This window comes from Balaenoptera borealis (genome assembly GCF_965194805.1).
Source record: "Balaenoptera borealis genome assembly, chromosome: 12".
NCBI classification, from domain to species: Eukaryota; Metazoa; Chordata; class Mammalia; order Artiodactyla; family Balaenopteridae; genus Balaenoptera; species Balaenoptera borealis.
Window position 1 is genome coordinate 54,292,636 of NC_138869.1, and position 22,723 is coordinate 54,315,358.

General features: G+C 41.7%; 2 protein-coding genes across 32 annotated transcripts in view; one reads left to right on the forward strand and one right to left on the reverse strand.

Annotated features, from left to right (window-relative positions):
- LOC309608524 (uncharacterized protein) overlaps window positions 1–22,723 on the forward strand; it is a 191,459-nt gene that overhangs the window by 160,687 nt on the left and 8,049 nt on the right. The gene's annotated exons all lie outside the window — the stretch shown is intronic.
- Window positions 1–22,723, reverse strand: part of ARPP21 (cAMP regulated phosphoprotein 21) — a 166,458-nt gene that overhangs the window by 55,309 nt on the left and 88,426 nt on the right. For 11 of the 31 annotated variants that reach the window (XM_082348433.1, XM_082348451.1, XM_082348450.1 and 8 more), the window contains 6 exons: window positions 18,506–18,738; window positions 11,161–11,394; window positions 3,906–4,075; window positions 2,735–2,839; window positions 1,540–1,800; window positions 1,356–1,466 (listed from right to left, as the gene is read on the reverse strand). In XM_082348433.1, the coding sequence (XP_082204559.1) occupies window positions 1,356–1,466; window positions 1,540–1,800; window positions 2,735–2,839; window positions 3,906–4,075; window positions 11,161–11,394; window positions 18,506–18,738 (1,114 nt within the window). Of the gene's footprint in view, window positions 1–1,355; window positions 1,467–1,539; window positions 1,801–2,734; window positions 2,840–3,905; window positions 4,076–11,160; window positions 11,395–18,505; window positions 18,739–22,723 lie in introns of those variants that run through there. The other 20 variants (XM_082348436.1, XM_082348431.1, XM_082348429.1 and 17 more) reach the window with 9 other exon arrangements.

Sequence of the window (22,723 nt, forward strand, 5' to 3'; positions counted from 1 at the left end):
ATGTTATTTCCATATATGCCCATGGACTGTATCTCAAGTGTTGTTTTCAACACTATACATAATTGAGTAACTGAGTTTTAAAATGTTTACTAAATTGACAATCACTGTGGGTTATATCCTATACCTTTATCTGTGGTTCTTTTACAAAGAAGTTCACAGATGTCCAGACTGCTCATGAGCATGTGTTTTCCTTTTTTTTTCTTCCCTCCCTCTTTCTATTTTTAAATCTGTTGGAGAGGGAATGAAAGCATCTCTGTTGCAGACACACCAAAGCTCTGAGTTGTCTTTGCTCTTGTAGTGCACTAATTATCGAAATTCCTTCAATCAAGGAAGGGCATTTTTTAAAAAAAGTCTTCAATTAAATATTCTGGCAACTCTTCTCTTTGACATCAGAAAAGGGTGACACTTAGATGCTATTTAGGCTAAAAGAGTTAAAACTATTTTTCCCTGATAATTAAATATTTAATTTATTAGTAAAATAATTAATATATCAATGAGGTCCTTTCTCCTGTAACTTAAAATTATTTTTAACATCTCCTTAAACCCTACCAGCAACGCTACTACATTACAGAGAAGGCAACTAAAGATGGACTATTAATTATCACTCAAAATAAAATGAACAACTGGGTGAAAATCATTTCATGGTGGAGGATTTTGCATGGCTGGAAAAGAAAATAATTTATTTAAGATGTTAAGGCAGTGCCACACCACAAATGATACGAAGGTGACACTGTACTTTAAGCAGCTCATCCAATGCAATATTTCATAATTAGGATGGAATTTGCTTGGGATATGCGTGCCTTGAAAATGGACCAGAAAACGCTTCTGTGCATTTTACATCTTGACAGTAATCACTTGCAATATTCTGCAAGGGATACCCAGGAGAGCCCCAGAGATGTTTGGTGGTGAAGAGTAACACATCATCAGTCTTTGAGAAGACAGTAAAAATCAGTGATCTGTGGTGTCTTACATGCTCAAGTCAATTAAATATGATTAATGGCTACCTGTGAGCGTGTGCAGGAGCCCCGCTCCCCAGGGGAGTGGAGAGGACAGTGGATGGGGCTTAGCTTCCTCCTTTCTATTCAGAGAGGAGCCCCAGAAAAGCTCCAGAAAATGCTTATGAATGGATAAGAAAGGAAACAACACGTTTCCAGAGCAGCAGCAAGAGAGATGGAAGTCCCCCAGGAGCTGGCCTTCCCCTTCCTTCCCCGAGGCTTTCCCTCCCTGGGCAATCACCCCAGCGAGCTGACATCCTGCTGGAGGGCAATGCTCTCCCATGGCCTCTGCACCAGCAGCCTGGAAAATGGGCCACTTCCCCTGGTACCAGGGACATGGGTCTGCGTCATTAAACTCACTTTCTGAGCCCCCAGGACTTCACACAACTGATGAATGCAACAGGCTGGGTCCTGTAGGCTGGGAATATCAGTATGGACCAGAAGAGCGAGATGAGTTGAGCCGGTGATGTGCTACATGGAAACAGAGGCCAAGATGCACCAGCAACCAGCGCTGGGTCACAGGTGTGAGAAAAAGCACACTTACCTGTGTGGGTGGAGGCTGCTGCACAAATCCCTGGGGCGAGGGAGGGGGCTGGAGGACTTGCTGGGAGAGGGGAGGGCCAGAGCCCGAGAAGCCCCCCGTTGGGAGCTGCTGGCCTGTGGAGGCGATGACGTAGCTTGGCTGCTGGGTGGGCTGCGGCAGGAGGGACGGTGTGTAGACAGGGCCGGCTGGGGGCTCAGGAGTCTCCCCCGAGGACTGCCGGCTCAGGTTCATCTGGCCAAACTGCGTGGTCACATCCTCTCTCTGCAAGCCATGGAGAGAAACCAGGGCGTCAGCAAGAGTGGCTGAGGAATGGGAGTGGCAGACACAGGACACAGGCTTGTCCTTTTGGGAGACGGAGGGAGAACAATTTGGAAAAAATAAACGAAAGGAATTCTCTGTCCATAACACCAGGAGAACATAACAAGAGAAGACAGATTTTAATCATCTTGAGGATTAGAGATGGCAAAAAGTTTGACCCGTATCTCCCTCTTTCAGTGGAAACAAATTATTATTTTTTTCACTGAGGGCTTGGGATCCTCAGGATGGCACTGAGACAAGAAGGATTTGGGGCTCTGTCCTGGAGGGTCATCTGGTCTACCAGCAGTAACCACAGGCTCTGCCTTCTGGAGGACGCAGAAGGACTTGTGTTGCCCATGGCTGCCACAAAATTCGAGCCAGAACTGGTGTCATCAGTGGAGTTTCATTTGCATGTTAAGGAGTATTTAGTCACTGGCCTGGCCTGATGTTCAGGGACAATGCTCACTCTTGTTGCCCAAAAGGACCTAGTACACTGAGGAGAAATGAGAGGCCATTGGAGGACTGGGATTCTAGGGGAACACCTGTATCAGGAGCACAGGGTGATGTCGGTTACCATCTGGATATTGACTTTTAAGATACTTCCCAACCCTCACACCAAGTTCACGTGTCTCTCTGTTCCTGACATGTAACTCTGAGGACATTCAATTCCCGCTTAGCTCGCAAACTCTTAAAAGGGTACCACTGCAGAGGCACTAAACATGGGACAGATGACAGAAAGGAAAGCATTATTTTGGAGAATGAGACATTCACACACCACCTCCCCCCTTACAGTCAGCCCAGGGCACCCACCCAGCGTCAGCCTGCCCTGCACAAGAAAGTAGTAAGACCAGTGAATGTGCTCTCCCAGGTGAAAAGTCATCCCCACATGATACAGTACCATGGGGAACTGCGGCGTCGGAGACACGGGCAGGAGATGCTGGGAAGGAAAAGACACAGCTGGGTATTGCACTGACTGGGAGGAAGCCTGCAGCCCCTGGACAGACTGGAGGAAAGAAAAAGCTGGTCAGGTAACAGGGCAGTACTGGGGGCTGAAATCCCAACGGAAGGCAATCGCATCTGACGCACACCACCGTCCCCCTCATAGGTCCTCCTGGTTCAGTGCACTCCAGAGAGGGGCACCAGCCACCAATAGGAAGCCAAAGCAGGCAGACCAGCGCCAGCCAGCCTTGAGGGAGGTTTGCTGCCCAGATATGAAGTCCTGTGTGTGTGAAACTTTTGAAAATTGTAAAGCACTATAAAATTTAAAGAATCTTTCATTCAATTAAAAAAAAAGAAGTTATTGTGATACTTTTCATGTTGTTGTTGGTGGTCAGATCCCTGGGTCTAAAAATATAGTCCAAGTACTAAAAAGTAAGAAAAAACAACAAAAAAATGAGGTTCAGGGGACTTCCCTGGCCGTCCAGTGGTTAAGACTCTGCGCTTCCACTGAAGGCCCAGGAGCCAAGATCCCTGCATGCCGCCCACTGTGGCCAAAAAAAAAAAGAGGTTCACCCTGGCAACCTGCCTGGAACACTTCAGGTTTCTGAACATTTCCATGTGTTGCCCTAGAAAAGGAGGACAGCCCTGTGTCTCTCCAAGGGACAAATGAGCAGCCAGGCCACCTTGGCATGAGCTGGCTTCTGTTCTTCCCATTTAATACTGACTCTTTGCAGACAGGGGCACTGATCTGCATTAGGAATGGGTGAGCAAGGTGACACAACGGCCTGGATGGGCTTGAGTTCAGTCCCCAAGACAGTACAGACTCCTTGACACATAAAAGCAGCATCTAGATCTAAGACAAGACTTGTCATTCATTTTCCCAAGTACCATGCCTCACCATGCGAGTCACTGGACGGGGCCCTCATCTCTACCTAAGCTTTAAGGATCCAGCTGAAGTCCTGTCAACCTGCAACCAAGGGCTCTAGGCTGCCAGGTTTTATTATGGAGTTGAGTGGATGGGGCTGGCACCCATGGAAAATATCGCCTCTTCCTGATGCACCGCACGGCTGAGGCTGGTGCAGTCTGCATCTCCGAGCACTTCCCCTCCCTGCCTTCCCACCAGCTCTTACCTGAGTGACCAGTGGGCCTGCCATTTGCGTCTGGGGTGGCTGGGCCTGCTGCTGGGGCCGCGGGGAGGGCTGCTGCTGGGGCTGCCCCACCATCGCGCTTCGCAGGGGCTGCTGGCTGGTCGGGGGGTTGTATATGGCGGGGGTTCCATCGGGATTCACGAAGGGCTGGCCTGCAGTGGAATCACACCTTGGTCAAGGTAAACTTCTCAAGCTCTCCTTTGGCACAAAGAACCACTCTGACAGATACTCAAAAATGGAACCTAAAGCAAAGGGGCAGGGGAAGTCCAGGACACTGGAGCCTTTGCCAGTGTGAAGACTTGACTGTTTATGACCCATCAGGCTGAGCGAGGTAACAGCGTAAGCCCACAGCAATTTTAAGAAGCCGCAAATGAATCCATCACCTTCAAGGCAATTTGCCAAAGCTAAGTGCATCTGTACAGTGGCACCCAGTGCAGAAGGCCTGTGGAGAAGCAACCTTCACCAAGTCCTGTGTCTTGCTGCCCTGCACCTCACAGCTACCAGCGAGATAACTTACACCGCGATATAAGGGCTGCTTTCTGTTTATACGGCTCTGGCGACATTCAGTTACTCATTATTTACCAATATATTTGTTTTGCTTCCACTGGGCTGGTCACCAACTCAGAATCATTACCAGCTCCACAAATGTATATACAACCAGGATATACCACATGCATTCACTTGCTTCTCTAAATAGACACAAGCAGGAGTACACAGGGGAGGGGATAGAGATTCTGAAGGTGATGCATAATAAACCCATCACAGAATCATCTTGTCATGGCAGAGCAAATATACATTATTTTGCCTTTTGAAATAATGGCTTGGTTCACTGTTATTGTTCCTACTATTTGAGGAGTATTTTATGGTTTACAAAACAGTATCATTGGAACCTCACTGGGCCTCTGCGGAAGGTAGGTATCATCTCCCTATGTTTCAGAAGAGGAAATGAAGGCCCGCCAGGAAAATTACAGGAATAAGGAGCTGAAAGGAAGTGATTAAAGGGCAGCAAATGAAAGAGAGAGAAAGGAGGTAAGGGAGAGAAGAAATGGATTTCCAACATGGAAGGCGCAGTGACAGGCACCTTACATCCATGGTCTTCTCTTCCAAGAGCCCCACAGGTGTGCAATCTCATTCCACTTTAGAGACAAGACAATCAAAGTTTGGAGGGCCCAAGCAATTTATTCAGAAATACACAAAGCAGTAAGTGAGACATCCAGGAAATGGCCCTGGTCCATTCACCTCCCATCATACTACGCAACTTAAGTGAATTATCCAAGTTTGCTTAATGAGTACATGGTACAACGAGGTACCATGAAAAAAATCCAATCGTAACTGAAAATTATTCATCAACACATGAGAAGTTAGGAGAGGTGGGGGCCATATTTCAAGGTGGAATCACCCCCCAGGATTGGTAGATAAAGAAGAATCAGAATATGGGGGAAAAGATGGGCAAAGTGCTTACAGCGGAAGAGCAGTGGACTTGATTTCAGCTCAGTTAGGAGCTGACATGAAAGCTTTAGCATTCCCCAAATTTTCAGTACCCTCCCAAATATTTATATACATATGTATGTGTGTATGTATGCAACAAGTAACCTTACATGCTGCATATTCATGAACATACCTGCCAGAACCACAGGAGTTCTAACAACAGTTTCATAACCAATCACAACATGATGTGATGGAAAAGCATATGTGCCAGAATTTTAGTCAGAGAACAATGACTAAATTTAGAGGGTTTTTTTTTTTTAAATGTTCTTCATAAGCACTTGTCTTCCTATCACTGTTACTTAATTTTAGCTATATTTTATTGTTTTAAATTATTGTTCTTTTTTCGAAAATAACTCTTCTGAATTTAAAATCTGCAACCCATTTTTTTTTTCCCTGCAAAACCCAGCAATTTGGAAAAGGATGAAAAAACAGGTCAATTTACAAAAATCTATTAGCCCATTTGGGGTTCTAATCCTTACTTGTCTCCTCCTTTTTTGTATGTTAATAGGGAAGAGGAAAATTTTAGGTACCTAACATTTAAAAAAAATTATCACAGCAACTTCATACAAAATCATTTCAAAGTCAACCTAACTCTAAGCTCACACACACACACACACACACACACACACACACACACACACACGGATGGAAAACTAAAAAGAAAAGGCTCTTTACTATGTCCGTGACTTTTGATTTACCCCAGTGAGAATTAAGGAAGTGTAAAAAACTGACCATATTTAGGGTGAAAATATAACAGCAAAATATTCAGATGCCATTTTCGATAAATTTTAGACCCTCTGTTTAAAATATTATTATTGTGCTGTGGACCAGAAGAAAGAAATATTTCTAAATAACCGCATGTGAAAAGTACTAAGAATTCACTTGGGTAGAGAGAGATGGCAGGTTCTTTTAGAAAGAGAAGGTAGTATAAAAGGTTGATTCTTATGCTCACCAAGGAATGGTGGAGAGAACTGAGGAAAATGAAAGAAGTCAGATGGATGCCAGGGAAGAGACCAAAAACAATTTTCTAAGAGGGCCGGGATGACTGACTTTTGGTTTTCAAGTCAGGCTATGGTGGCTTCTCAGTATTCTACCTTGTTTACCAATCCAGATGCAATTACGACTGAATCCAGGCAATTAGTATGAATGACAGTGGCTGAAAATCAAAAGAGAAAGACTCACTGGCTTTAGGACTATTCCGCTTAGCAGAGGTTTTCATGTCAGAACTGCAGAAGCGTGTCCAGTAGGCCTTGGAATGGGTGTTAGCAGGTAAAGAGAGTGTAGTGACAGAGGTAAGCCAGTGTGGCGAGCTGAGCCAGGGCAGAGAAAAGGATTGAATGCAGAGCGTCCGTCGCTCTCAAATACATAACTTTAGGTGAAAAACGTCTCCACTATTCACATCAATGTGTGTAATGTGCAGCAGACATTATGTTACTAATATATAATGATTGAGCCCCTGCATGGTGACTAAAGCTCTGTTACCCATTCCAGGGATGCAAAACAAAAACGAGAAACTAAGTAGGACTCCTCCTCACAAAGAGCTTATCAATGTGCTGGTAATAAGGAAATGAATCCAAGGGCAGTTCACACTAGAAGCAAAGTAATCATATGCTCTTGGTTTCCAATACCAAAGCACTGCTACCATGTACCCGGCAGAAGGGTATTATTTAAAAAGAAAGAGAGGGGATGATGGGAAAAATATTTTCCTTTCCTAGTCCTTAGAAGGTGAGCAATCAAATGATTAGGGAGCTGATGATTATGGATAGGCAAAGACTGATTCAGGTCTTGCAAAGATACGTTTCTAGACAGCACACAAAAACTTCATGGTGCATTTAATCGAAAGGTGGAAGCAGTTTGGATAAATCGATTCTAGAAGTCCTGTGAAAAACAAAAACTGCATAGTGTTATGGAAGCCCATCAGGAGCATTTGAAAGAGACCAGCCCTCAAAGGCGGCTCAAAGTCAAGTCCCTGCAGATGGCGTGTTCTTCCATCTCATGCTCCTGGACTCCTGCCAGATGAAAGCAAAGCAAAATGGCAAAACAACACACACGGCACTAACAAGGACTTGAGGGATGCCAACACCTGTTGACATCTCTGGATAGCACTGAGTTGGAAGAAAATAGCCAAAGATGAGCTTGCAGCTAGAAATTTCCAAAAGGAGGCTGAGTCCAAGACGGCTGGAGGAAGATCATTCTCAAGAGACAAACCCAGGCTTGCCTGGCAAGGATGAAGATGTGGTCCAGGGATAACTTTGAGAAAGAGCCTCTGACTCCCTCATCCAGATGCCTGCAAAGCAGAGAAACAACAGCCAACGCAGGCCCGGAGTTAGAAATGGACAAAATGGGAGCTGAGTCTAAAGCCAGACTAAAAAGTCCTGGTTGTATCTGGGGAACCACAAGAATGTATGTGGGTGGGTTGGTTTCAGTTGCCAAATATTCAGTTCCTAGTAAGAGCCCGGTCAATTGTGCTGACAAAGAAAGTTTCATTTTTGTTTCATTTAATAGACAAATGACTGGCAGGGCACCTTAGTATTTCAAATCATTGCTTGTCTTATTACTGCTTAAGACAGATATTTTATCAATCATCGTTTTACACATGAGGGACATTCTCAAATATATGACATTGGATGAAAAACTGCTCTATTATCCCCATTAGCATATATGATGAATAGTAGATATTGTTTCAGAAATATGTAATTGTTGAGGACCTTTGTTATCCACTCTAGGGAGGCCAAAAATATAACCAAGTATGGTTCCTCCCCACAAGCTCATGAATGTGCTGGTAACAGGGAAATGGATCCAAGGGCAATTCACATAAGAAGCAAAGTAGTCATATGCTCTGGGTTGCTTATACCAAAATGTTCCTACCACATATTTGGCAGAGGGTATTTAGGAAAAGGTAAGAGGTGTGGATTCTAGGGGGACACAGCAATGCCAGAGAAAGATGAGTTCCAGCCCAAAGGAGGCAAATTTCCAGTTTCAATAGCAGAGTCAAATAAGTGATCAGATAGCCTGATAGACAATCATGCACACGACTCACCACAGATACACATATACACACATATATATGATATGTGATAGATGTATACGTACATTCATATGTGCTGGCATATATATATATATATATATATGTGTGTGTGTGTGTGTGTGTGTGTGTGTTTTGGTCATGCCACATGACTTGCAGGATCTTAGATCCCTGACAAGGGATTGAACCTGGAGCCACGGCAGTGAAAGCCCTAAGTCCTAACCACTGGACCACCAGGGAACTCCTGTTCATATTTTTTAAAAATTAATTAATTAATTAATTTTGGGCTGCGTTGGGTCTTTGTTGCTGCCTGCGGGCTTTCTCTAGTTGCGGCGAGTGGGGGCTACTCTTCGTTGCAGTGCGCGGGCTTCTTATTGTGGTGGCTTCTCCTACTGCGGTGCATGGGCTCTAGGTGCGCGGCTTTCTGTAGTTTTGGTGCACGGGCTTAGTTGCTCCTCGGCATGTGGGATCTTCCCGGACCAGGGATCGAACCCGTGTCCCCTGCATTGGCAGGCAGATTCTTAACCACTGCGTCACCAGGGAAGTCCCCCCCACGCATATTTTTAATTGACAAAAATAAACACATTCTGGGAAAAAAGAAACATCACAATTCACCTTACATCCCACCACTCAATCGCAGAACAGAATAGTACATCTTCCTCCTGGTCGAGGGAAAGTTTCATGTCTAGCATTTGTCAGATCAGAGATGTGTGTAGGGAAACTCTGTTGTTCAACAGTGTTATCGGATCCTTTTCTTTAGTTAGGATCCTTTTGCAAAGGATACATTTTAATAACAGCTCCAAATTACTCATTCCAATTTGTAATTGGGACTTGGCACCAAGAGCGCATTCTTTCCTTTTCTATAAACAAGATTATAGATGATAATATACACATACACACGCACATCCACGCTATCATTACAAATCATATTCCTGCGCTGTACCCTAAAAAAATACTCTTTTGAGCTTTCCCGAAATACTCTGCAATTTTGGTTAAAACATACCACTCAAAACTATGCCTAGTGGCTACTCTTGTCTACAAACCTTCCATCTCAATTAGAAGTGAAAGAATTAAAGCTGACAGAGTCAGATCATACTTTGATCTGTGCCCAGAGTAATGAATATGATCCTGGTTTTCTTTTCATTTCCTTTATAGTGCTTACACTGATCCAGATATCTAATATTCTCCTTAGAAGTATCTAATCTGAAAGCTTTCAAATGGTTTTCAATAAAATGATTATGCCTCCTTTTCCCTCAAGCTTATGGCATTTTCAAAATGTCTCAATCAAACACCATTCCTTAAGAATGTGCCATATGTTTTCATGAACATGTGGCAATTATTCAAGTAACTATTTTACTGTCATGCTCATGCTTCTCTGAATTTCCTAATTATTAGTAGCACTAGACATGTGAGACGATTGAGCCAGATCACTTTTATGAGATTCCCATCCAGCGTTGCATTTTTAAGTAATCTAAACCAAACCTCAGATATATTTTGAGAAAATTCATTTTTTTTTTCAATCTCTTTCAAAGGTTTCTAGAGAAGTGACTTGTCGAATCAAGCCTTCTAACCCAGGGTTTACCAGCCCTGGCACGACTAACATATTGGGCTGGATAATCTTCCTGTGTCAGGGGCTGTTCTGTGCATTGTAAGATGTTTAGTAGCATCTCTGGTCTCTACCTTCTTAGATGCCAGTAGCAGCCCCTCCTCCCTAGGTCATGATAATCAAAATATCTGCAGATATTGCCAAATGGCCTTGAAGGTGTGGAAAAATTGCCCCTGGTTGAGAAGTTTCCCCCACGAAGCAGGTGTTCATCAGTCTATTTGCCCAATGCTCTGGGTCCTCTGAAATTAGTGTGGAAGTTAACTGACCACAAGAGAAATTAAAAAAGTAAAAAATGTAAGATGTACAAACTGTTAGGTATAAGACAAACCACAAGGATATACTGTACAACACGGGGAATATAGCCAGTATTTTACAATAACTATAAATGGAGCATAACCTTTAAAAATTGTGAATCACCATATTGTACACCTGTAACTTATATAATATTGTAAAACTCTACCTCAATTTAAAAAAAGTAAAAAAAATGGCCATTCATCATGAAAGAAACAATAGTCATGAAGTTACCGATTTTCCAAACCCCACCAAAACCAGTCTAATCCTAAAATCCCTAAAATACATAAGAACTTGCCCTCTGTATTCTCTTGCCACTGCTGTTCCTTATTTCCCAGTGGGAGTTGCATGGAGTTCTAAGGTGGGAAGTCAATTTCTGTAGTGAAGAATCTGCTATGTGCTCTGATCGAGATCTCAAGTTCCTGAAATATCTTGGATGCAAAAATACTTTTGACACAACAAGCTAACCATGGATTTAGTCTGAGAAACAACAATTTTCAATTAGTACATCCCAATTCATCACTCCATGGTTTCTGATCTTAGCTCCTGGGAATACATGAGAGACACCGTGCTCAAGGAAGAGAGGACAGAGAGGAAAGTGGATATTTCTGGGAAGTATCTGTATTTCGATTTACATACCAATATTGATAGCGATACAGAGATACAGATTCCAGCTCTCTATAGATCTGCTCTTCCTAAATCAAGACCCTACACAACAGTCCACGCACCAGGAATTTTCAGAACACTTGCTAGCAAATTTATAAGCTCAAACACAAGAATAAACCTCTGATATCATGTCTCAGCCAAAGCAGAGGTAATGAACGAACCTGTATGTGGATTAAGAAGGATGCTTCCGGGTGGGATGCCTGTGGCAGCTTCGAGTGGAAGGAGGATGTAGCTGGTGCTGCTGTGAGCGACCTGGCCTCCCATCCCATTCTCTGGGTAGGTCACACAGCCGGGAGAAGTGGCTGCCACGCCCGAGACCAGCGGTGTGCTCTGGAGAGGTGGGTGGGTGCGCGACAGCGATCCTGAGGAGCCTGCACTGCTGGAGGACTCGGAACCTACCAGAGAGACACAAATCAGCAAATCATCCCACATGGAGGAGAGGAGAGAAACCACTACTTAGTGTAAAGAATCCATCGCTAAAGAATGTGAGGTGAGCGCTGCAGGATGAGATTAACTAATGCCCCTCCCACATTTTATTGAAATATTTGCTGCATATTTTTCAGATGTGTCAGATTCCTAGGAAAAGAGAGATTAAGAATGAGCTCTCTCTTTCTGGCTTCTCACATGCCACCAGGGTGATGAATTGGTAAATGGTACCATAAAGCTGGGAACTTAGGGCCGGAAAACTCCCATCTCCCTGAGTAACTAATGACGTGGAAATGTCTCACTCAGCTGGAGTGACGACAGTAAAATGACTGGGATGGAGGTTAAAGAGACTGCAGTTTAAGGAGTCGTCTGTGGTCACGCAGATGGTTCTAAAGTACTGGTTCTCCAACATCCATAAAGCTGCATTTTGAAGGGTCATGGTCAGAAACGATCTCTTCCCTCAAATGTGAGTAGAAGAACTCGCTCATTCCTATTAGAAATGCTTAAGAGCTGCACCGTACCTCCCATACTCATAGAAGTCTTGTTCATATGACCAAGAGGTGAACCAAGGAGGGCTTGGCCACCATGATATTGACTGAGCATCCTTCAGATGACACAGAAGAGTAGAATCATGGGGAGATTTGTGGACCGTAGATTTCTCAAATATGTAAGTAACTGGGTCAGTGTGCAGAAGCTCCCAAGATGGAATCCAGCCCTAATCATCTCCCTTTCCCTCCAATGTGGACAAGAAAAGCTATAGCCCACATCCATTAGGCACCAGCCACTCTTCACTGCAACCAGAGCCAAGCAGCTCCAGCACCCTTGACTGTGGCTGTTCTGGGATCTGAATATTAACCAGAGCCTCAGAGAGAAAATGCACTGAGCAAAATTTCTGTATCTGTGAATTCAAACTAACAGATGGATTGAGTGACATCATAGGTTGCAAGAATGGAGTATAAGAAACTTTAAAAACTATTAGCCCACATTATTGATTTATGTCATTAAAAATGCATTATTCTGTGTCATTAAAGGTTAACACATATAAGGAATAGTTAAGATTGTTTAGAAGATTCTAAAATGTGCCCTTAAACTGAAGACCTTTTTTTTTTTCCTGAACACAGATTCTTTTATTAAACCATTTTTTTCAAAGTGATGTTTAGTATAATGCCTTATAAATTATCTTTCTGTAAAACATAAAGAGGAAAAATATTCTGTACAGTGGATACTGGGAAGAATATAAGTAACAAAATAACATGTGATGAAGTTTATCTTTGAAATGATATGGCTTTTAGTTCTACTATCTGTTTTTGTTATGTTCCTTCTAAAATTCTCAGCATTTTTAATAATAAAAAGTGTGGCTAACATATGAATTTCAACTCTACAGCCCTAACTTATTCCAGTACTAATAAGTGGTTAAAGGAATAGTAAGTGATTTGTCATCTTTAATGAGAGTATGGAGTTCTAAATCATGGTAAACTGAAGACCTTTTTATTTTATTTTTATTTAAAAATTTTTTATTTTATATTGGAGTATAGTTGATTAACAACGTTGTGTTAGTTTCAGGTGTACAGCAAGTGATTCAGTTATACATATACATGTATCTACTCTTTTTCAAGTTCTTAAATACATGAGAGGAATACAACATGTGATTGCAGAGAAGAGGGGCCATTGGAGAGTGCGGTAATTTTTGAGAAGGAGGAGAGTGATATTTACGGGCATTTAGTATGTGTGGGCACCTGATAAACACGGTAATTATAAGGACTATACTGCCTAGATAGATAGGGAAATGGAAGCACAGAAAAGGCAGCTAACTCAAGCCAACTCATACAGGTAGACAATGACAGAGCTGGGATGTGATCCAGGCAGACTGATCTAGATTTAACCATGACCCAACACCGACTGCCACCAGTGTTCTCAGGTGGGAATCTTCTCTGCTTTTTCCATGACTTTATTATTCAGAATGATAAAGTTTCAGATTAATTCAGGATGCTCCATCTAACTAATGCTGATGGGGTTCTGAATAATGTATGGGCAGAAAAATGAAGGATTTAAAAGGAAATGTGGAAATACTAAGAGTAGTTTTGAGACCACATGGCTGACACGTCTGATCCTGCAGTCACTGCCCCAGTGCAAACTGTAGCGTGGGTTTGTGGACTTGTGCCCATGATTTGATGCTACAGTCCAAGTCTGACACTTAGCAGCGTCAACAACAACAGCAAGAACAGTAATAATACAATAACACTTCCTGACCCCAGACGATGAAGCTCATACACAACTGACTCAGCCCACATCCAGGCTGAGGGGTTAGACAGTAAGAAAAAGTTGGGGCTAACAAGGGATCTAGCACCATCCTGGGCGTGTGTGCTGGTGGTGGAGATCGATACACAGAGACTAATGTGCCTCAACAAAATCCAAAAGATGACTTCATTTTGGGTTTTGGAAGATGGCCATTCATCACTGATTGACAATATTTCCTTCTACTGGCTGAGAAAAAGCAGCAGCTTCAACAGGAATAATGAGGAGACAAGGTAAAGATAATGGAAATGATTTGATCCCACAGGTTAAAAGAAGGGAAGAAGGAAAAGTAAATTTGGCTTAAACTCTCAACACTTGCAAAGATGGAGGCAGTCAGACCTCCCTGGAGGGATGGCTCAGCAATCACCCTGCACCCTGGCTGGCGTATAACCAGCTCTGACCAGCTTCTAAACATCCATCACCTAGAATCAGGTAAAGCAGTATTTGACATGTAGCCAGCATTACTGAAATTCTTGATCAAAAATGGCTGCTACCAATGGTGATAAAAGGCACAGGATTAGAAGTGTTCACAGATTTTAAAAAAAAATTAATATTTGAGAACTTTACTACTTTGGGTGCTGAGAGTGGTTTGTGCTTCCTTTTTTTAGGGACTTAGTGATAGCAACGGCAAATATTTAAACAGTATGTCTATGTGACACAGTGTTAATCACGCTATATGAGTTATCTAATCTACTTTTCATAGCAACCTCATTTTGCAGATGAGAGCCGATCCTCAGAGACGTTAAGTAGATTCCCCAAGTGCAGTTAGCGCGTGGAGAAGTCTGAGTTCAAACCCAGGCAACGCAACTTCAGGGACCAAGCTTGAAGCCTGCAGGTCATGTGTTTACCCTCAAGTCATTCCAGCAAGAACCAGGTAGGACCAGGGCCCTGACCAGGCCTATGCCAAGTTCTAGGAGATACTGCACAGAAATTCAATGCTACTCACAATGGGATGCTCAGAAATTGCAAGCTGGACCCTGAGGGGCAGCTGATGGGAGGTGTAGACCGAAGACACCAGGGTGGCTGGGTGAAAGCCTCAGGTGAACCCTCAAGAGGGACACAGGAAAAGGGAAAAATGGGAAGAGACTGGAAAAGAGATCATAAGGCAAAGCAAAATGGAAATCCAGGAAAGGGATGGGGCAGAAAGGAAAGGGCAGGGGCAGATTCCCTTGGAGGAGGGAATGAGCATTCACGCCCCAGGGAGGGAGCACCCCGAGTTTTGGTTCCAGTTCTGCCAGAACTAGTTGTATTTCCTTCAGGAAGTGACATCTTCTTTAGACTTCAATGTCTTCTTTCGTAAAATATAAGCCACCAGACTAAATGATGCGTAGAGGCGAGCATGATGCCCTTGAAGTTCCCCTCGGCTTAACTACACTTTAGACAGGTTTCTTCCTGATTACAGGCCCTTTACCTCCCTTTTCTTAGCGCATCTCTGCTCCCTTAAGATGCAAATCTTCTCCCAGCCTTTTATCAGTTTTACAACCCGGGAAGGTCTTCTTTCTTAAGGACTTGGGAGCCATCCCTTTGAAGTGAAGTCCTCAAGAAAAACGGTGCCTTTCTCTGCAAGTCTCAGCACCAATTAGCAAACACAGGTGTTCTAATCAAATTGACCAATCACCTATTTAAGGCCCTCTAGCTCATTTCCAGACTCTCCTGCCTTTGTTTCAGCAGGGTTGAGTTTAGTTTCTCTCCCCTACTGCAACAGTCTTGACCTCTATTGAATTAGTTATGGGTAAAGTCTTCCCTGCCTCTTTAACTCATCAGATGCAATTTTTCTTTTACAGGGACCCTGAACCATGAGTATTTTTTTTCTCCTGAGTTTGAGAAAATGTTTCCAGATCCAAGTGTCAGAGTTCAGTAGAATAACCTAAAGCTTCTGAGATTACGAGGGAAAAAGAATATCCAGGATGCATTAGTGTAGTGATGAAAATAAACATGGAGAAGAGGAAGTGATGGAAAGATGAGGCATCTTGCACTGTCTCCAGAAATACCCCAGGGCATAGACCAGGAAGGTAACAACAACAAAGATACCCTTGTCTCCAGAAAACAAGATGCCGGGCCATGTAAAATGGTGAAAACAAAAGGGAAGGCTATCTTACTTCTCCAGAGCAGTTGTTTCTCAAGCTTGGTTTGTAGAGAAGCCATCTGTGCTTGAACAAATTCTTCTTGTGAGTCTGATGCAGCTAAAGTCGAGAAGCCCTGCTCTGGACATCAAGAGGGAAGGATGGTAGTAAAACAACATGGTGTGGCCAGTGTGGAAAGAAACAGATATCACACACTTATTTCTCAACCCCATGTTCATGGCAGCACTATTTACAATAGCCAAGACATGGAAGCAACCTAAATGTCCATCGACAGATGAATGGATAAAGACGATGTGGTACACATATACAATGGAATATGACTCAGCCATAAAAAGATTGAAATAATGCCATCTGCAGCAACATGGATGGACCTAGAGATGATCATACTAAGTGAAGTAAGTCAGAAAGAGAAAGACAAATACCATATGATATCACTTATATGTGGAGTCTATAAAAACAATACAAGTGAACTTATTTACAAAACAGAAACAGACTCACAGACTTCGAAAACAAACTTACGGTTCCCAAAGAGGGAAGGGTGGAGAGGGATAAATCAGGAGGTTGGGATTAACAGATACACACTAATATATATAAAATCGATAATCAATAAGGACCTACTGTATAGCACAGGGAACTCTACTCAACACTCTGTAATAACCTATATGGGAAAAGAATCTGAAAAAGAATTCAGTTACATGTATAAGTGAGCCACTTTGCTGTACACCTGAAACTAACACAACATTGTAAATCAACTATACCCCAATATAAAATAAAAATTAGATTAAAAAACCCAACCAACCAAACAAAAAAACCAACATGGCGTGGCCAGTGTGGAAAGAAATAGATATCACACACACTTATCTCTCAATCCCATCGCCACTACCAAGAAACAGCTGGGGTCGCGGTGCAAGCGCCATTCAAGTCCTCTTCCCAATGAGGATGTGATGAAATCAGCTGTCTCCACAGGCCTGCACTGGACCCCTGATAGGTGACCGCTGCTGTGCTCAGTGCAGGGGGTACAATAAGGGAAATACAGCCCAGATCTCAAGAGGATGTGCTTGTGCATTCTGACTTCAGTTAATATGCTTTGCCCCAAATGTAGCAAAACATGTTTCCCACCTGGAAAGAGTCTCATTATTAACTATTTGTAGCTAGAACCTATGTAATTAGAGGAGGAGAAGAATAACTTAAACGTCACAACTCCAGACAGTTTCTAAAAGGTCAAAAAAAGTTTGCCATTCCACTGTGAACAATAAAGTAAAAAATCAGAAACTTGTGTGGTTCTGAAGCTCCATGACAGCAAAATTGACAGCTTTGCTTCATAAAACCACCTTGGGAGATTGTAAGTTTGTTTTGACATCCTATCTTGATCCCCTTTAATTTTTTTTCTTGCCATTCCTGTACCTTGACAGGCTTTCAAATGGAGACACTTAGATGAAAAGAAAAAAAAAAATGTCTGAAGCACTTACAATTTCTAATCATTCTTCAAAGAACATGGCATTTTAGCATTCTTGAAGTGTTTTAAATGTTTCCAAAGAGCTTTGCTTTGGAGATGATTGGTGGTTGGTGTGTGGAGAAGGACGATTAATTTAAAAATCTTAAGAGCTCTTTGGGTGTGCTGGAATTTTTAAGTGCACCATTTAAGGTACTTGGTTTCTGCGTTTGAAGGAGATTTAAAACTCTTTAACCTTTCTTAGTTTACAGGAACTCAAGTGTACCACAGTAGATTTTCTTGACTTCAGTTGCTGCAATAGTGGGATATAAGAGCAATTAATTAGGGGAAGAAATCAAGAATTCACCAATTGGTGAATAAAAATGACAGAAGGCAGTGCGAGCCCACCTGAATCTTTCCAAGAAGCAGGATATATACATAAAGTAGTGGCTGAGACTAAATGCTATTAATTTTCTGCCTATGTAGGAAAACACAAGATAATTTCTTAGGAAGCACTTGTCAACAACATAATTATGTTAAACCATTAGCATAATGAGCCGAGGTTTCACAAAGAGGCTCCCCAGCGTTAGTGAGAAGCTTGGTTGGGAAAGTATTCACAGTGGAGGACTGCCCGTGTTTAACCTCCGCTTGGCGTTGCCCATTCAGCATTCCCCCTTGGGGCCCTGGACTCCCCCACTCACTGCACATGCAGGCTATGAACGCACCAGTATGAATGCAAACTTCAACTACCTATGTCAAAAGATCACTATTCACTTACAAGAAAAAAACGGGAAAAAAGAAGATGCATGCACCTAGCTACTTGGAAACTTGAAAATTTCTGAGGTTCTCTTTCCTTATCCTATTCCTTATCTTTAAGGAATAAATCACAATATTGAATTTTTAAAAATAGCTAACCTTGGTTAAATAGCTACCTTGTGCAGGTGCCTTGGTAACTGATTTTATATAAATGGTCAAATTTAAACTTACAATAGTCTACTGAGGGGAGTTACAGTAACAGTCTATTACCACCCACATTTTATAGATAAGGAAATTGAAGATTAGAGAGGTTAACAATTGGACCCAGGCACACAGCTCGCAAGAGGCAGTACTGTTATTTCAATTGCACCTTCTGACTTTTTTGCTATCCCAGTGATTAATATCATTCACATCGTTATCTTTAGTTCAGGGAAGTCAGGGAGAGCGCTCACTGCACAGCTTGGGTGGAATCAGAGGAAACTATCACGGGACATAAACCCATTCAGTACTAACTACCTGCTTTGGACAGCTTCCCGGTACTCCTGCTACTGGATGTGCTGTCACCCCTGGTCAGCACCGTGATGCCCCCAAAACTCGCCGTCTTGGTCATGGCAGGCTTGAGATTGCGGTTGGAGCTGTCAGAATCTGTGCTGCTCCAGGCTCTTTGGTGGTCGGACCACTTGAGTTCATTCTCCGAGCTGCTCTGCCGACTTCCAGATGTTCTCCCCCAGCTGTCTCTGTTGCCCCTGGAGCGTGGCCATCAGAAAGATGCACGGGACAGCATCAGATTCCGAGAGCGGAACGGACACAGAGCGGGACCTTTCTTGTAAGAATCGTCTACACAAGACCCTTCTTGTCAACCCTTTCCATGACACGTGTCGCCTCACAAACAGCGCACAGACACCTTGTTGATGTACAGACAGGTAACACATCACACAAACACTCATGCTACAAACAGAAAAACCAAACCTAGAAATGTCACATGGTCCCTCTGCCAGTGAAGGGGAAACAACAAGAAAAATAGGATATAAGATATAATTGGTAACTTCTCTTGTGGAGAGGAGAGAGGAAGGTAAATTCTCCTGACCCAAATCAACAATGAATCAGTGTTTGAAAGCAACTATGATGTTAAATGATCCTAAAAGCAACTCCCACCGAAGAAGAGTTTCGTCTTTCCCTTTAGCATTAAGTAACTGGACCATGGTAAAATACACAGTTTCAAAGAAGCCATTTACTGATTTAGTTGCTAACTTTATGATATATATATATATATATATCTGAATTCATTAAGGCTTTGGCAGACAGCACAGAAATCACAGGAATTCCTCTGTTAACATTTGGTGAGAATTTTGCCCAGTGAGTTTAACCTTCATGGGCAGAGGAAAGAGCCCTTTAATACCTTTCACATAGAAAAATTCGTGATAATGACAACAGTGCAAACACTACACTGACACGAAACTTTCCAAGGAGATAATGGGAATAACAAAATAGCTCCATAGATGAAATGACACATTTATTCAAAATTCAAATAGAAAAAGATTGAACTTATTGGAAGAGATCCAATAGCCAAAAGTCATTTTTGAAGACTCCAGAGTATTTCTAAGCAGTGTGCAAAACTGCATGTATTTTATAGAGAAAGTTGATGAAATTTGCATTTTCATTGGTTTCCAATTGCTTAAAGAGTGACTTGGTTACTCTTTTTCAAAGGCTTTTCTGCAGTTTGGAAGTAATGGATCATCAAAATATTCTAAGATTCTCATGGATTATGAATAAGCAAAGGGGACAAAAACCATGGGCAATAGATATAACCCCTAATTTCATATCACTGTGCAAGGTGATAGAAATCTTGATCACAGTGGTGAATAGCAGTTTTATTAATATTCTTCTAAAGACAATCATGGACTGTTGAGATGCTAGAAGTATACATATCTGATTGAAACACTCACCCACCAAATTGTACAGAAGGTGTACAGAAAATTTTAGGTTTTGCTTCAACTTTACTTACTAAACGTTTTCTTTCGTTTTGTGAAAACTTAAGAAGGTCAATGGATCCAGGAGATAATAAAAATGAAACAGCTAGTCTGTGATAAAGACTTTGTACAGTGAGGGGAGGAAATTCAACAGAAAACTCCCAAAACAAAAAGTACTCAGCGCCTTGCTGTCCTCTCTCAATGTTTTCTTACAAACATTCTCTCTGTGTTCCGTACCTCGGGGATGGCTGGTTTTAGAAACAAGGACTATTTAAAAAAAAGACTAGTTTGTGAGTAGGAAGTATCAGACACTCACCAAGGGCCAGGTGACTTTAGTTCTTAAACACCTGTGAAATTCAAACAGCCTAGAGGAGACTGGGTGGAGAAAAACCAGCCCTTTCAAGGTGCTCTATTCCTGATTGTTTCCCTTTAAATCTCCAAATTCAGCTTCATTCTTTTCTCATATAATTCTGATTAATTTGACCCACCCTTGACAAAGCCTGACTAAATCATTATTTAGCAATCACGAATGTACCAAGGGTGTGACAATAATCTCCCCTGTAGATAATGCAGAATATTTATTATAGGAAAAGATTTGGAGTGGTCCTCAGCATACAGGATGCATCAGAAGGCAATTCTCCATATGGAGGTGATCATCACTAAAGTCTGCTTCAATTATCAACTCTGCACCTCCATGGGAGGAATTTAGACTTCCTCTAAATGCCAGAGTGGCTAAGCCTTTCTCTGCAAAGGAGGTGTCCACCACTATTCCTAAGTGCATTTTAGTGTGTTTCTAAAACACTGGGTAGTTCCTCTAGGCTCATGTCACATACCATAGCCAATAAGGCAACCTAAGATTTCCTTAACTTCTTCTACCTCTACTCCACTGGCTCAAATCCTCATCTCAAGTCAAGATCTGTGCATTTTATAAAAAATGGAATTTAAGTTGTTGCTTTAGAGAGTTAGCATTAATGAGATTAAAAATAATGCATTTAATTTATGATCTCTAGATACTGATACACTGGAATCATATCTTTTACTGCTCTATCAATCATTAACCTTCACAGTGGCAAGGTAAGGTCCAGAACTGAATTTCATATCTATTTGGGTGTGGAATCATAGGTATCATATCCACAAGTGCCTTCCTATACTTCCTAACAAGCCCAGTCCTAGTCTTCTTCTACTGAAAACCAGGAAGACAATGACAATGAATATCTGGCCATCAAGAGGCGTTGGCCCTCTTGTACATAACTAGAATTTGACCCCAGAGTAGTCATAAAGCACATATTCTACGTTCTGCTTCTGTGCTGATTAACATAACTGATAACTTTTATTGTCCTTCATGTCTGAACGGGACACTTTTTTTTTTTTTTTTTTTAACCAAGTTAGGTGTGAGGTACATTTTGAACTGCTTTTATCAGTGTGTGGATGGCTTTGTGCTAAGTCATATTCCTGAGTTTCTGTGCTTGGTGATCTTGGTGGGTTATAGCATCCGTATTTGGGATGGTTGACTTCAGTAGACGGTAGCTCTGGCTAGGGACCAGATTTGGGGCTATGTAAAACTAAATGCCTCTAGGGGTCAAGAACCCACATTTTATCTATACTGGTCTAAACAAACCAGGTCATGGAGTGTGACTGCATGAGCACAGATAAATTCTAGTCCTCCTCTGGGCTTTCAAGGGAAAAAATGCAAGTGTGAAAATAAATTGTCTAATGATACAAGAGGAAGGTATTAGATGTATAGTTCAACCTAGAAAAGTAAAGGAAGTTAAAAAAATAGATCCTGGTTGTTTTGTTTGTTTCTGCCAAAGTGTAAAAAGAAAAGAAATTGCTCTAACTTTTCTAAGGATGAGGTCATAAGTTCAGATTTACAGCAAAAAGATATGTTCTAAGCACAGAATTCATTTACTTCTGGGTATTTCCTTTTTTCTCAGTGGTCAAGAAGTTCTGTTGGTTTGTTTGTTTTGCCTTTCCTACAACAGAGATGAATCCTGATATTCATAAAAGCACTAGCATATTAAAATATATACATTAGGTAAATATATGTATTAGGTATTGAATATATATCTATATATATACATATACATATAAAATATATATAGCACTGTGTATCCATTGCCCTATAATGGATGGTAGAGACACATTTAATAAAGTAATGAGATAAAAAAATTTTTTAATTAAAAAAAATAAAGTAATGAGAGAGCGGGTATAGTACCTCTGCTTTCAGGGCACTCTCTAGCCTAGTATAAAACTTTATACATATTATATATATATATATTTTATATATATATAAAATCTATTCTCCTTATCCCACACAGATCTTGATTTAAGTAGTTCATTATAATTGGAAACAATCCCATATCTTTCTTTAGAAATAAAATCTGTGCTTGAAAAAATATTGTTTGAAATATTATGATGGATAGTAGTGGCTAAAAATCAACTACTCAAATAGAGTTATCATTGATTTGTTTTCCAGTGCTGGGAACGTATACACAATTGCAAGCTATAAGAGAAATTTTAACTCAGTGTAATTCACCAAAGTTGATTTGGGAATGTGAAATCAGTGTGCTGTCAAAGTTAGTCCTGGAGGAAAAAACCCCAGAAAATCAGAGGAAGAACCCTAAAGGACTGTAGACAGAGCATTTGGTTTCCCAGTCCTGTATCTCACAGGACCCCTTATGGCTTCAACACTAGCTCAGTAACAAGCTTTACAAAGAGATAACCTAACATATTTTATTTCATGAACAGAGATATTTTACAC